This window comes from Bipolaris victoriae, assembly GCF_000527765.1.
Source record: "Bipolaris victoriae FI3 unplaced genomic scaffold scaffold_43, whole genome shotgun sequence".
In the NCBI taxonomy this organism is placed as follows: Eukaryota; Fungi; Ascomycota; class Dothideomycetes; order Pleosporales; family Pleosporaceae; genus Bipolaris; species Bipolaris victoriae.
The window spans coordinates 160935-175529 of record NW_014575349.1 but is presented as its reverse complement, the minus strand read 5'-3'; the positions used below and the strand labels follow the sequence as shown (position 1 = coordinate 175529).

At 50.0% G+C, this 14595-nt stretch overlaps 9 protein-coding genes across 9 annotated transcripts; 3 read left to right on the top strand and 6 right to left on the bottom strand.

Annotated features, from left to right (window-relative positions):
• Nucleotides 1–65: 65 nt before the first annotated feature.
• Nucleotides 66–524, top strand: COCVIDRAFT_26741 (hypothetical protein; the record flags this gene model as incomplete). Its single annotated transcript, XM_014701034.1, has 1 exon — nucleotides 66–524. One exon carries the CDS (start codon nucleotides 66–68, stop codon nucleotides 522–524), a length of 459 nt encoding a protein of 152 aa, XP_014556520.1.
• A 544-nt stretch (nucleotides 525–1068) lies between these two features.
• COCVIDRAFT_26740 (hypothetical protein) lies at nucleotides 1069–2425 on the bottom strand (the record flags this gene model as incomplete). The annotated part of the gene is made up of 2 exons (XM_014701033.1): nucleotides 1069–1756; nucleotides 1815–2425. The coding sequence occupies 2 exons, from the start codon at nucleotides 2423–2425 to the stop codon at nucleotides 1069–1071; spliced, it is 1299 nt and encodes a 432-aa protein (XP_014556519.1).
• Nucleotides 2426–2662: 237 nt separating this feature from the next.
• Nucleotides 2663–3079, bottom strand: COCVIDRAFT_99437 (hypothetical protein; the record flags this gene model as incomplete). Its single annotated transcript, XM_014701095.1, has 1 exon — nucleotides 2663–3079. The coding sequence occupies one exon, from the start codon at nucleotides 3077–3079 to the stop codon at nucleotides 2663–2665; it is 417 nt and encodes a 138-aa protein (XP_014556581.1).
• Nucleotides 3080–3879: 800 nt separating this feature from the next.
• On the bottom strand, nucleotides 3880–4137 carry COCVIDRAFT_99410 (hypothetical protein; the record flags this gene model as incomplete). The annotated part of the gene is made up of 1 exon (XM_014701094.1): nucleotides 3880–4137. One exon carries the CDS (start codon nucleotides 4135–4137, stop codon nucleotides 3880–3882), a length of 258 nt encoding a protein of 85 aa, XP_014556580.1.
• A 1504-nt stretch (nucleotides 4138–5641) lies between these two features.
• Nucleotides 5642–6233, top strand: COCVIDRAFT_26738 (hypothetical protein; the record flags this gene model as incomplete). Its single annotated transcript, XM_014701032.1, has 3 exons — nucleotides 5642–5725; nucleotides 5802–6123; nucleotides 6205–6233. The coding sequence occupies 3 exons, from the start codon at nucleotides 5642–5644 to the stop codon at nucleotides 6231–6233; spliced, it is 435 nt and encodes a 144-aa protein (XP_014556518.1).
• A 754-nt stretch (nucleotides 6234–6987) lies between these two features.
• COCVIDRAFT_37889 (hypothetical protein) lies at nucleotides 6988–8745 on the bottom strand (the record flags this gene model as incomplete). The annotated part of the gene is made up of 4 exons (XM_014701093.1): nucleotides 6988–7131; nucleotides 7195–8324; nucleotides 8378–8533; nucleotides 8586–8745. 4 exons carry the CDS (start codon nucleotides 8743–8745, stop codon nucleotides 6988–6990), a joined length of 1590 nt encoding a protein of 529 aa, XP_014556579.1.
• Nucleotides 8746–9015: 270 nt separating this feature from the next.
• COCVIDRAFT_99435 (hypothetical protein) lies at nucleotides 9016–9972 on the top strand (the record flags this gene model as incomplete). The annotated part of the gene is made up of 1 exon (XM_014701092.1): nucleotides 9016–9972. One exon carries the CDS (start codon nucleotides 9016–9018, stop codon nucleotides 9970–9972), a length of 957 nt encoding a protein of 318 aa, XP_014556578.1.
• A 788-nt stretch (nucleotides 9973–10760) lies between these two features.
• COCVIDRAFT_26735 (hypothetical protein) lies at nucleotides 10761–11392 on the bottom strand (the record flags this gene model as incomplete). The annotated part of the gene is made up of 3 exons (XM_014701031.1): nucleotides 10761–10976; nucleotides 11038–11151; nucleotides 11204–11392. 3 exons carry the CDS (start codon nucleotides 11390–11392, stop codon nucleotides 10761–10763), a joined length of 519 nt encoding a protein of 172 aa, XP_014556517.1.
• A 248-nt stretch (nucleotides 11393–11640) lies between these two features.
• COCVIDRAFT_99596 (hypothetical protein) lies at nucleotides 11641–12708 on the bottom strand (the record flags this gene model as incomplete). The annotated part of the gene is made up of 3 exons (XM_014701091.1): nucleotides 11641–12369; nucleotides 12416–12564; nucleotides 12624–12708. 3 exons carry the CDS (start codon nucleotides 12706–12708, stop codon nucleotides 11641–11643), a joined length of 963 nt encoding a protein of 320 aa, XP_014556577.1.
• Between the last annotated feature and the right edge of the window lie 1887 nt (nucleotides 12709–14595).

Below are 14595 nucleotides of genomic sequence, written 5' to 3'. Positions count from 1 at the left end.
TTTAATCCCCCGCCTGCCCCGCCTCACCCAGAAAATCTTGCGCTCCCTTCCCGCCATCCTCTGCCATGTCTAGCGACGCTCCCAACGACCCCGAAGCTCTTGCTCATGTTGACAAGTTCTGGGAGGACCGCAAGCCAAGCAGCCCGATCTACCAGTTTCTTCTTTCTGATCTCAAACTGACTTATGCGGCTAAGGGTGTCGTGCGTGCACGGCTGCCCTTGACCAACAACCACGTCAATACCCATGGCAGTATACACGGTTCAGTGTCAGCTACCATCGTAGATGCTTTTGGAGGATTGGCAATCGCGTGCTGGGACAACCGCTCAAAGACTGGCGTCAGTACTGACATCCACGTTTCGTATCTTAGTGGAGCAAAGGATGGCGATACTATAGAAATTGAGGGCAGGGCTAGCAAAGTCGGCGGCACCCTTGCCTTTACCAGCGTGACCATCTGGAAGCTAGTTGACGGCAAGCCTGGCCCAGTTGTTGCCACGGGCTCCCATACCAAGTTTATTAAAGTCTAAAGAACCCCATCCACGGTTCGACTGCAGACACGCCATCTTCTTTGAGGTCTCGTCCTGCTCTCCCATGGACGATCGAACTCCACTCGGATTGCGAAGAGTAAATTGGCCCTCGTGTCACGATTCTGTGCCTAGCCGTAAGGCGACGACAGCGTGGACGTGCACGGGAGTCATACATACCACATACATAGACGATGCATGTTATGAATACTTATGAACCTCTCCATCTCCGTCGTGCATGTATAAACACGCGTCCTCTGACAACCACTACACGTGACTAGTCCATTGTATTGTGTAGATCAAGCAACCACAAAGTCCCAAAGCACAAGCCACAACTTCGTGTCGGGTCTCCTATTGTCCGACGGTGCACGACATGGGCAAAGTGGCATTGTTTTTCCATCCATGTTATCCTAGTAGACTATGAAACTATTACAAAAGACAGACTACCGTGCCATCCCCATCGTCCATAAGTACTTTGAACAACGCCTAGCAAACATCCATAATATCCACCACCCTAAACAGACAGACCACCAGCCGATCCACACACTTATGCACGACCAAAACTAACACCTGCCTTCTCCTGCATTCCAGCCCTGAGAGGCAACACCTTGACATCGAACCCATCCTCCTGCAAGCTAGCCACAACATCATTCCCAAATCCTCCCAATTCCCACAGCAGGGTCTGGAAGAACCTGACCCGGAGCAGCCTATGTATCTTTGCCTTGACTAGCTCTAGCGCCGCCTGACGCAACACATCCTCGCTATACAGCGTATTCCGCCAGATAAGCACGAGTGAATCGAGAAAGGAATTGACACCCGGAGACACCAAGCCAGTGATCTGGTGGACATATGCACCGCTCGTGCCCAGAATCCTGCGTGCGATATCGACATATTGGTCAATAGCATAATCGCACAGCCTGCGCACGTCGTACTTGGCACCCACAACGTAAGCATGGATATGTAGATCAAAGAGCGTCAAGTTGGGGTACTGGGTGCGCGTTGCAGGATCGAGTGCGTACATGCCGTATTCCAGGAAATGGATCATGACTGCTATGGCACCGGGGAAGTCGTTGCGCAGACGGAGACAGCGAGTGTGGCCAGGGGCATATGTGCCGGTGAGTATGGAGGCGAAAAAGCGGGATGAGAGCATGAGGAGGTACTTGTCGAGTTTCAGGACCTTGTGGCCTTTGTCGAAGATGATGAGGACGTCGTTGGGTTGGAGGGTGGGGAATGCGCTGTGCTGGAGTTAGGATACGCACATGTGGGTAAAGGTGGAGGGGAGAGGTTGCTTACTACTGTAGGGACTCTGATGTGACTGTAGAAATGCTTGTACGGGCTGCAGCAATGGGCCACTCGAAATGATCTGGAAACATTGTTTCTGGACTGTCGTACAGTGAGAGGTCCTGAAGGTGCAGGGCAGTCGAAGCAAATCCGCCATCCTGACCAGGTTGGACAAATGCCGTGTTTGTATCTTCAAAGATAGGTGGTCCAGTGTAAGCGCCAAAGCCCGCGATTTCATCAAGAGGAGAACTGGAGTTGAGGTCCAAGCGGAAGTCGAAAGGAGACGAGTCCATTTGAAGCTGCCCTGGTTCCTGAAGGGTTATGCCTTGTCCACTTTCCTCCAATACCTGAGAGATACATGGAAGGCATGGCTGACATTCGAAGGAGTAAGAGCCCAGCGGTAGTTGTATATGATTCTGAGAACTTTGCAGAAATTCTGCATCCGCTTCGGTGTCAAGAAACGGAGTACTGTTTTCTTTGTCGGTGCCAAACAAGGCTGCAGGTATGTAAGAAGATCGAGAAGTAGCAGAAGAGCCAGCGACGCTACGCAATGCTTTACGATATTGGTCGTTGGAATGCTGAAAAGCGCTGCTATAGACGCGCTTACTTCCTCTCTGGTCCATTATGGCGGGCTACAGTGCAAAGTGTACTGTAGAAAGTGTGGGAGAGTAGCTGTTCTTCGTCAATGGGTTGCAAGTGTTGATCAAACGTGAACGCGAAACAAACGCGAACGGAGCAATCTGACTGCGCATAGTGAAATGACAAGCTCGCCAAGTATGAGCAGCCCGGTGAAGGTGAGGTTGCCATGATTCTCAGGGATCAAACGATCGCTTGCAGCACAACAGCGGATGCCCATTTTCTCAAACCCTCCAACGAGCTCCCATCTCTTCAAAAAGCTCTGCTCTGAACTCTGGAAACTCTTCCATCGACTCGTACACGAGAGCCATTTTCTTACCCGTGTCGTGGATGAACGCTTGCACATGATCTGCACACAGCTTCACCATGACGGTTCTCAGCTCATCCCCGTTTGCGATACGATCCGGGGCGAAAATAGCGCGAATTGCAGACTGCAGCTGGTCTTCTTGACCGTCCTCATTCAGCACTACAGTTGCGAGATCTTTGAACTTTTCCATAGCAATTGCTTTCAATCCAGCAACCCCGTACCGCTCTGCTAGCATATACACATTGACGTGTGAGCGCAGAGTAGCAGGCTCGGGTGCTTCGTCGTCCGATATGGACAGTTGGTCGTAGTCTAGTTGATAGCAGTATTGCATCATTGCTGCAACTGCAAGGGGGTCATCTGCGCTTAAATCAATTGCGCCTCTTGATGATTTCTGCTGGTGTCAGCAAAATCTTAGTAGAAGCATGGGTCAGCGTACTGGAGACATGACAATGGCACACACTCTGGCAAACCATCTTGAGTGGTAGCACATGATTTCCCGGTCGCAGTTGTACGTTCGGCTTCGGCATTGAACAACAAGATCGGAGGTTTTCACTTCTGTTGGAGGTGGGGGCGGAGGAATCTCAACAGGTGCCGGCATGCAAGGTGCTGGGACTATGATAGGAGATGATGTGGGTAGGGGCGCACTTTCCCGTCGAGGTTTACGTTTCTGGAGCAGTCGGCGAGTAAAAGATCCATTGGAAAGCGTCTTGCGATGTTTAGGGCGGGGGCTGTCTTGTACAACAGAAGTCATGGAAGACGCTGCAGTCGATGCGGTGGAGGATGTGGAGTCTCTCCGATCCAGAAACCCAAAGGAGTCATCTGAAGCGGCAGAGGATGTGATGGATGGCGCAATAGGCGACATTCCATCCTTTACCCCTTTGTATGGAGTATCAACCCTATGAATCCATTAGTGTTGAGATTGGATCCACTGCGAATATTCTACTTACACATTGCGAGTCACCAGTACAGGGACAGCGAACATCTTGACGACGGATGTCAATGTCAATTGCAAGCTGAACAGCAGTACGGCAACCTGGGTAGATGGATTGAAGTGCAGACGGAAACAAATATGTTAGATATTAGATATGAAACCCATGCTACGGCTGTATGCATACACCACTGGAAGAACGGCCGTTAGCCTCCGAAAATGTAGAGTGCGAGATTGGTGTTTTCATATAAAGCTAATTCATACAGCGAATGGCGGTAAATGGATAGATTAACAGCAGCTCCACCTGACCCGGCACTATGCGGCTCATGGATGGCGAGTTTAATACCGATGCATGCATTAGTGGAACAAAAGAGCCGGCTGGGGAAGAGTGTGGGGTAGTTGCCGCGGTGTTTTTCTGGGAATTGGGTCAGCAGATGGGAACTGGATACCGCCTTCCCCAGCATTATAGAGGCGCCTTCCCCAAACGTGGGTAGTCGCATTGACGTCCTTATCGCGATATGCGTCACTCACAGTCGAAAACGCCCCGCTACATTGTCATACGTAGCGAATTTGTTCTTGGGCGATGAAGATGGTTGCAGCAAGATGAGTTTCCTCGCCTATCGCCCTAGTACTACGGCAACATGGCTAAAGTAAGGGAATATCAACCCCGGGATATGTTGACCGTCCGGCCGTACCTCGGACACTTCACAACGTCTTATTACCTAAACATCGCATTTGAGCGCAGAGCCCTTCTCTTCCATGGCCAACTTTACAAGTCGTGTTCTTTCTGCTGAATATTTCGCAGATAATGCACAGATCGTGGCCCGTGTGCAGATACGCGCCGGGTCCCACAGCATAACATGCGAGACGGATTTGCTCAGTAGTACTGGTACATGTCAAGGCGATAACAACAATCTTCTTTCCATTCATGGTTAAAAGGTGGCAAATCACGGGGACACGTGCTTGAATCCTATCTTGGCGGACTTGTTAGCCCTCTTTCGCTCACAACAACTGCTTATTCTGTAAGAGAATACAGCCTATCCTAGGCCCGAAAAGGACCAACGGCCGACAAACGCGGTTGGCGGGGATATTTATTCGCAATGAGCTGGATGAGATGTCGGGTCCGACGAGGAGAAATAATGGGTGCAATTTTACAAGATCCACACGGAGCAATAAATAGTGCTGACCCCAAGAACCGTGATATTGTGCCCTTCAGTCTTGAGCTCTTTCAAATGTCTCAAGTAAGGTTCTTTTCAATGACGAAACTAGCGCAAGGGTATTTGAGTAGTATATTGTGCCGATGACAAAGATGAAACAGCTGGAGAGTGTGGTGACAAAAACAAGGACGAATACGAGGACAGAGTGATTCGAAGATATAAGTGTACGTTCCTCCCCACAACCAGACTTACACAGCGCTATATAAGACCGAATGCATATATAAAGAGTCACTCACATAGGGATCGACTTTTTGCTTTCCATACATGATATGTGTAAGTCGTAGTAGGAGTACTAAGTATAGTGCACTGTACATACGGACATAATAGTAGTACTGTTATGCTACAGCATTGCACAGACCACAGGGTACGTCAGTTCTGACAGCACGTGATGCGAGACATCAATCGGTACTCTCCGACCACATGACGTGATGCGTAACGTACAAAGGGAGGGTTGCACAAGGCGATGTCTTCGGGCCCAGCCAATCTACCCAATCAGCGGCTCGACGATAACGCTGACAACGACGTCAACTGCCTAATCCCTGTAAATCTGGGGAATTAGCTTCAAACCGGACCATACAAGTCGCATGGACAAGCTCTATCAAAACTCAATATCCATACCGCTGCCTTCTCCTCTTTTCCAGCCTGTTCTCCTCTTTCCTCCTCAAAGATACCTATTAGCTCCCAAAGTACCCAACAAACACCAACCAATACCACAACACCGCAACAACCCCATCGCAGCCTCATCTCCAAAATGTCGTGCCCGATCATTGGAACAACGAATGACACGCTTCCTCCAAATCACCCCTCCATAGACCTCAGCAAGGACGGCCAAACGGTACGCAATCCCCCTCCATCAACTGCCACCCTTTTAAACCAAACCCCGAGTTCTATATTAACATTTTTACCTACAGTGCCCCGTCGTAGGCGCAACAACCGACCACCACCACAACCTGCACTCACACCCCCCGGTCCCCACCAACGAGACGACCGCAACCGCGTGTCCCGCCCTCAAGAACAATATCGTAAAGCAGCCACGCGCTCAAGAAATGGACGACGCTATCTGCCCCATAGTTGGTGTAGCTACTACCGTCTTACCCCCAGATCACCCGGATATGCTCAAAGCGAACGAGGGCGACGTCTGCCCTGTTACCAAGGCGACGGTCGGACACCACAAGGATAAGGTTGCTACGCATCCGAGTGTAGAGGCTGCTAGGGATGGTGCCGTGTGTCCTGGTATGTTTTTTTAACCCCCATTTTTCCCCCGCAAGAATGAAAGCGTTGAAGCATGTTACTAACGCCTTTTACCCTTTCTAGTCACGGGACAGAGACAGCAGCTTGCGTAGGTAGAATACTGACATGATTTGCTTTGGCCCAAGGGTGGCCCTGGGTCTATAGCTGGCATTTGAATTTAGGATGTAGGAAACGAAATTTGATGAATTTATTGATTCTGCATGCATGTACGTTTTTCTATTGATCTTTCGTTGGTACTCGAAATAAGCTTGAAATGCTGTGATACCGACCTAGTCCTGTAGCCCCCCCTTGATTGGACTACCGTGCAATCTCGGGTATAGCCCCTAGAATTGGAATCCTCGTTGGTCGATCCGTACGGATCAAAGCGGGTGTGGCGCGGGCTACTGGGACGAAGGAAAACGTTATGAGATCCATGCTATACCCGAGAGCTATTAGACGTACGCGGACCCTTACGTCGCCCTGCAGCTACATTGCTGTTATGAGCAAAACTCATGATTGGACAACAGCATGAGCTAGTATTGTCAATATCACACCCCAATGCTTCCAAAGCCCCTTCTGGTATTCCTTTTACCCTCAGTTTTGCCTAATTCGCCTTCACAGCAAGACAATATACAATTATCCCAAACACTTCAGGTTAATGTGAAAAGATTGTATTGTAGACCGAGTTTACACAGTGGGTATAGAGCCATGCTGATGCCGATCGTAACCTTAAGAAAAGAAGAAAAAGCCCGTGGCCCTAATTGACGACATAGTCAACAGACACCAATTGGAAACAAAAAACTACACGACGAAGAGCAAGAATGCAACCAGGCATTTAAACACATGGATTCTCTGACTGCAAAAAGCTCATGAGCCGCGTGGGGTGCTTGAAGGTGTCTTGTTGACGAGGCTTGAGAAGAAAGATCGCAGTTTCTCGTTGTCGTTGATATTGGTATCTTGAGTCTTGGGTGGTGGGGTTTCGGGATCGTCCGTTCGGTTGGCTTGGCGGTCCTGGATACAGTTAGTTTTCTTTGTCCGAAATACCATATTAGAACAAATTCAGTTTCAACTCACCTGTAGTCTCTTCACCATCTCGTCAGCATTGACCTGGATACCACCCATGTTGAACTGAACAGGACCGATGTGCTCCTCAACCACGCCTGATGCATCATCGGCCCAGGCTCGCGACACTGGCTCTTGTTCTTTGCGTGCAGCTTTGAGGGCGGCTTCACTTTCGTCTTCTCGTCGTAAGTGCTCAAGCACGTTGACCTGCTCAGCGAGGAAGGCTTGCGGATCTTTGCTAGACACTTCGAGGCCGTTGGCCTGTTTAGACAGGCTGGACAATGCATAGTCAGATTCGGGATTGTGGATCGTCTCCTCGTAGATTGAAGTCGCCGTAGGGCCCTGGTACTCCTCCTCCGGGATTGGAGTTGGCATTGTTTCGCCGTTTGTTTGTTCTTCTCCCTCAACGGGGGCAGCTGCTTGGCCATTTGTTGGCCGCATATGGTTGGGAATGTCGATATCAACGCTCCATTTTTCGCTTATTCCCTCCACATCGAATCCCTCGCGCAAAATGCGGATCTTTGCCCATGAATCCCAGTTTGGAGGGACCAACACTCGATCTCGGTCTGTGACATTGTGCCGCAACTGCTCTTGTTTCAGTAGCGATTTGATTCCCAGAGTAGAATGGATAAGTGTTTGTAATGAACCGGGTGCCGTGGGCATAGTGTAGACCAGACTCGACCCGTGCTTGAGAAGAATAGTGCGCATGTACTGGAGGATGAAGTCGAATTCCTCCTCTTTCCATCCCCGCTCCTTTTCCAGCGTCTCGATCTTGTCAGCATTCTGGCAAACAACACACAAAGGAATGCCGAGAGGCTCATCCCACTCGCCGGGACCGAGTGGAACCTTTACGCTCTCTAGGCTGCTTCCTTCGGTGGCCAGATTACGACCTTTGTCTTGCAAAGTCTGGATGTTCTCTTCCAAGACAACCTTGGACGCATCATCCAGTGAGACAATCAAGGATCTCAGCACCCGTATCCAGTCGCGGAGTTGGCGTATCCACAGCCACGGGTGATTCCAGTCCAGAAGTATTACGATGAGCATGTGTGGGAGAGTTCGTGGATTGAGATAGGGTTTGATTAGTGGGGTGAAGGAGGGTGAAGGATTTGCGAGGAGGTATAGCGACAGGCGAGCGAGAGTGTCTGATGGTGTTAGCAAAGGAAAATAGGTAGCGCACTCCGTTGATAGCACATACCCTCATGATCCGTGTCCAGGACGTCTTGGTACGTGTATCCCAGGGCGAACTGATTGGCAACGGGCGGCTTTCTGCCACGATCCGGCGGTCTCCGGTTGTTTGCAGAATCTGTAGAAACTGATTCGAGAAAGTCTCGTTGTGTTTCTGGTGTTCCGCCTGCCACCTTCGAATTAGCTTTGTCCCCTATACCGCTTTTCTGTGGCCTCACCCAACACTAACAAACTCTTCTCCGGCAGTCGCTTTCCGCTCGAGATGTTGTCCAGCATGGGCTTCCATATCTCCTCCCTGTCTGCATCTGCCGTGACTGGACGGTCATTGCTGCCCGGGGTGCGCGTGGGGAAGTTGGGGGTGCGGCGCGCGCTGGCCATTGCGGAGGTGGTGTGGACGGTGGCTTGTGTACTGCCTGCTGCGGTCTCTGGTCGTGTGGGCGATCAACTCACGATGGACCAGGATTTGTGTGGCGGAAGAGAAAGGGGCAATGCGGCGGCGGGGAGCGTGTCTTGCGGGGTTGGTGTTGGTGTAGTTGTTTCCACGTCGTGGGTACCTTTTCTGCAGGGATGCTGCTCCTAGCCCAGCCCGAGCTTCTCCAAAAGTTCATCTCCGAACACACGACACCATACTCACAACCAACCCTCACCATGAACTCTATCCGCGCGATTCAGCAGCTGAATAAGCGCGAACTCGAGGCTGGAATCAGTCCTGAAGGCTCCTGGCATACCGACTACCGCGACACCGCCTTCATCTACATTGGCGGCCTTCCCTTTGAACTCTCTGAGGGTGACATCATTACCATATTCTCCCAGTACGGTGAACCCGTATGGATCAAGCTCGCGCGCGACAAAGAGACAGGAAAGTCGAGGGGCTTCGCATGGATCAAATATGAGGATCAACGGAGTTGCGACTTGGCGGTCGACAATCTAGGCGGTGCCAGTATTATGGATCGAATTATCAGAGTGGATCATGCACGATACAAGCCCAAGGACGATGAGGACATGAGGGACAACACCATGGGAGAGCTCGATATCGATCCAGGAGTTGAGTCTGACAATGGCAGGGGGAAGCGGCGCAAGACTGAAAGCGAATCTGACTCGGACGAAGACCGACCGCTCCTGCCTGAAGAGATTGAACTGGGTCGTCTCATGGACAAGCTAGATGAAGAAGACCCAATACGCGACTCCCTGATCAAGCGACAACAAGAAAAGGTGGACGATGCAATCAAAAGACTGAAGAAGCAGAAGCGCAAGGAGAAAGAGAGAGCAAAGAGAAAGGATAGGCACAGCCGGAGAGATGGATCAAGAGACCGCGATCGTGATAGAGAGAGAAGGCGAATTAAGGAACATGGAGAGCACGATGAGCGGGATAGGCGCTCGCGGCGGAAGGAACATCGGAGCAAGAGTCGTGAGAGGAGCAAAGATCGCTCAGAAGACAGACATGGTCGACGCCGATCAGAACGAGCTCGAGATGAAAGTGAGAATTCTCGAGATCGTCACCGAAAGCGCGACCGCCGGCGTTCGGCATCCGGCGAAAGAGAGAGGAGGCACTCGCGCACAAGAGACGCACGTTCGCCCCTCCCATACCGAGCGCGCTCCCCTTGACCGTCTCTCGAATATCACCCAATACCGAAACATTAATGCCTGTCGTTTTACTTTTTACTGAGCTGAAAAGTTCAGCCCTGCTATGATCTGCTCAGCCGTACCCAAGCCACGCAGGTCTTTTCCTACTCCAGCCTACCACAAATGCATTCTGATATGTTACGCCTCATGTAGGTCCAAGACTATTATACACACAACCAAATCTCTCCATACACTTGGTTTTTTTGCTCTCATTATGCCTAAATTCTGCAGCTAGTTTGTCACCAGCGATGCTGGTTATTTCTCTAAGGGTTATACCTTTGGGCTTAGGAAGGACCTAAAAGCCATCGGCCCTAGTGCAATGCCCGGTATGGCAAGACGAACACACCTGGCGCAAACATACTTTGAGAAAAAGCTTATTCCTCCAGCAAACGTCTATCTACGCCACCAATATAGGACGTTAATTGTTATAGCCTAGGGTCTTCGTTTCACCGACTGTGTAAAAGTGGGGTTCATGGAGTGAGGGCCATAAAAGGCTTATCGCATTCCAGCTGTAAACTATAAACAATTGAGAAAACTGCAGTAATCGTGTTCTTAGAGAAGATTCGTAGGATTAGCAAACCCCAATCATTTAAGACAGACTTGATAGAGTCATAATACACGATGCTTTGAATTACCTATTTCTCTCCCGGTATCCATATGAGAAAGCAGTGAGGTTATATCCTGATTCCACAACCAGGGACTATTGCGCCGAAAACTCCTCGCAGTCCTTACGATATACTTTGAATGCTCCCCACAGTTTTTGTATCCTATCAATCATCATCTTCTTCGTCGTCGTCTTCTTTGTTCGTCTCTCCTTCAGCAACCTCCTCTTCCTCCTTACTGTCCTCTTTTGTCTCAGGTTTTGCACCAGCATCGCCATCATAATCCGGCCGTATCACTTTAATATCCTTCTTCGCCAGCGCAGACTCAATGAGCGGAGCAGCAGCGAGTAGTGCATTGTATTGGTCAATGGAAAGAGAGATGCCCTAGTTCCGTTAGCACTGCAATCTCACATACAAGACACTGATAGATGAGAAACAAACTTACTTTCTTTCCCGGCTTCGTCTCTCCAGCATCGGTGACATAGTATTCACGAATGCTGACGAAAGTGTTTTTGTTGAAATCGCTAACAGTCACGCGTCGCTTGCCACTGCTATTTAACTATGATTCTCGTAAATAAGAATTCATACACTGAGCCAATTGTATCACGTACAGCAACAAACGCATCACCGTTATCATCCGTCTTAAGTTCAGGTACAACGGGAAGCGAATCATCATCCTCATCGCCTTTCGCTTTCTTGTTTGCACGTGGCGCGCTGTCGTCGTCATCAGGAGAAGAGCGTTTGTTTTTGAAACTTTTCTTGAAGCCGCCTCGAGCGCCGCCTCGCTTGAATCCTGTCATTGCTGTGATATGGGGAAAAGTGCGTGCAACAACGTGAAATGTGGGTGAGGGCGCTATCGATGGCGATGACGCAGGGCGTGGTTTGACGCGCTAGAAAAACGCGCTAGAGACGCGATCACATGATTGCATTCTCAAAGTTTATCACTGCATGGTTTTCTCAGTTGGGCGAAGCGAATGTGTCTATTTTGTGGAAGCGAGCGTAGGAAATCGTCAATCTATCATCTGTTTTTTGGGAGCGTATGCACGTTTTATATTGCGTGTATGACTCCACTCTTGATGCTAGAGACTCCACTCCTTATGCTAGAAGCTCCACTCCATGGTCTTGATGGCCGGGCTGGCCGGGCTGGCTGTGCTCGTTCTGGCTTCTGCAGACCCAAAGGACCGGAGATACTACTCATATCAGATCCGATTGACAACCTGCCCTCCTGGCTCACAATCGACTCTGCACGGCTCATTCCTGGATCCCTCCCCACCGACTCTTTGGCCTGAGAAATGTTCCATGCTGAGGCTGTTGCATCGTTCATGTTCAGAGCTACTTCCGGATCGTAGATACTTGGCATACGGTAGGGCGACTGAGGAGGGAAAGTCGTGGCGTATCCGTGAGATATTCCAAGCGCAGATGCCGTTGGTTCAAAGGAGCAGCTTTCCTTCTCTCGAGCGCGTCTGCATGCATCTACAGTGGCGACGATGAATGCGATCAGAAAGAGAAGCCATCCGGCACCGGCTGTGATGAAGTGAACCATACTGAGATCTACCAGCATGGCGAGCCTCCTGAGTTCTGGGGAAGCGGATGTATCAAGAACTCTCGCGCCGAAAGCATTCACGCTCAAAGCGAAACTCAGAGAGATACCAACTGCTGCTCCAACAGCGCACATTCCCAGACATTCCAAGGGGACCATGATTGCCGAGCGGATTCGGATGGGAGGCAGAATTGTTGCGAAGACCAATACGATACTGATCACGGAAGCAAGAGCAGTCTATATCGTCAGTATTGTGGTTTCAGCAAAGAATCGAAAGACGTACTAAACCGATGGAAATCCATGTCCTGATTGCGCCGCTGATCACAGCATCGAAAAACCTCGCCCAGAGTTGTTCCATCTCTTGTGATCCAAACTCAACACTATCGAGAATCGCATCACTACGGGCCTGGATATCGCGAATAGTGAAAATGGCTACATCGGTCTGTTAGTAAATCCGGCTCATTTATCCAGAAGACCAGAGTTGTTCTTACACCAACCGCCCAATCCAGTGACTCCCAGAACGACAATCAAGGCCAGAGCCCTGAGAGTGATCAAAATAGACTTGCCGCACCCCATTATGGTATTAAAAAACGAAAATGCAAACTCCGAAAAAAGAAGAATTTACAGTAATATGCACAGTCCAGCTGGCAGCGGCTTCCAGAGCGCTAGAAAGAGAAATGAAGAAAGTTGGAGAAAGTATGTGTGGCAAACGCAAGCAGAGATCTCACCTCTGACAGCAGACAGAGCATGATTATAGACGTCAACATCATGACACCGTGCTTCGGAGTCACGCTAGCCGAATGCCCTGTCTTGATGCCATCTGCAGTGCTCGCGGGGTTGAAACATCCCTTGTGGCTGGTTGTGCCTGACCCTGCAGGTAACAATGAATCTAGGCCAGGAAATACGAGTTTGCCCTGGACTCTCGGCGCAAGACTCTGGTAGCTGATACGTACTAGTACAAGCGTCTTTGTCGAGGATTGGTGTCGAGGCGTTCACACTGTGCCGTCTGTTGTCACCTTGTAGTTTGTGGCGCAATCAGTTCGAACAACCACAGTACAACGAGTGATCGGTGCGTCTGATATTGCTCCCCCAGAATTGTATGATGCGCAGCATGGGAAGCGTCATGTTACACATTGGCATTCCTCTTTGTCCGTAAAATCGGGAGTGGCTGGGGACCTCGCTGCTCCACGTGATTGCGACTGAGACAAACCTGAGGCGACAAGGCTCGCGGCCGTTACAAGGCTGAAACACCCTCGTCTCCGAGCCACTCAACATCCGTGTATTCTGTTGCCAGGCGCATTGCTGGCAGTAAGGCTGACGTGTTGATATCTGCTTGTGGTATTACAATGCCCTATTGCAGTTTTCCTGGGTGTGTACGTATGTAGGGTGCGCTTTGAATGCATGCCGTGCACCCGATTAGCGAGCCGAGATCAAGAGTAAAGCGCAAGGTTCCGATGGGTCGAAGTAATCATAATGCCCAGCATATCTGTTATATCTCGCCTGGCCTCATCTTCGGAGTAATAGAGTGGCCGTTTTTGTTGCACGGGAATCACCAGGTATGCATTCATACTAGTCATATGCGCGAGAGCCGGTGTCATACCAAATGGGGATTTTCCACGGCGACAGACTCTACTTACCCCGGTAATTGATTCAATCGCCATCCGATCCGCAAAGGCCGTTTTTCATTTAATGGGATTTCTGCCTATCAACACAGTCCAATCGCAACCGGGGTTCTTGTTGCTGTGGGTGACCTGACGGAGTTGATATAAATGAAACCTTGCAGATGAGAGAATCGCGAAAAGCGCGGCAATGGGCACACCTAAGTAGGCGTGCTTGTGTGGATATTGCGAAAACCCCGGCTTACTACTCCAGAACAAAACCATTTCCATAGTAATCTCTAGCATGTGATCCGCCTATGTACATGAGAGATGCATGAGTTAAGACTGACGAACTTGGAGCCTTGCATCTTCCAAGCAGTGGTTACCCTGTGGAGGTTTCGCCCCCTTCCCCCTCCCCTTCCCACTCCCCTTCCCACTCCCCTTCATCAGCTGATGAGTTTTCGGGACAATACTAACAGGCTATACGCAACATCAAAGAGAGGTTCAGCTCGCGCCGATACAAAGGTCGGTCGGTGTTCAGCGGAAAGCAGCCGCAATCGGCTAGCAATTCTCGCTAACTCGATTAGTTCTTATCCCGATCATTCAGTCAAGTACGCGTGATAAGGCATTCGGCCAATTAAGGTAATCAAGGTCGATAGAAGTCTTACATTCCCCGCAACTACTCTTTTGGTTAGTGCTATTTGTCAAGTACAAAGGATCGAAGATATTGATTGGTTGAAGCAGTTCAATTATGCACGTTGTGACAGCGGAGAGGAAACCTAGAAGATGGGTAAACTACCCTCTCGGCATTTATAAGTTCAAACAATGTCTACAAGTGTTTGATTGCTGATTAGGGAATCCTACT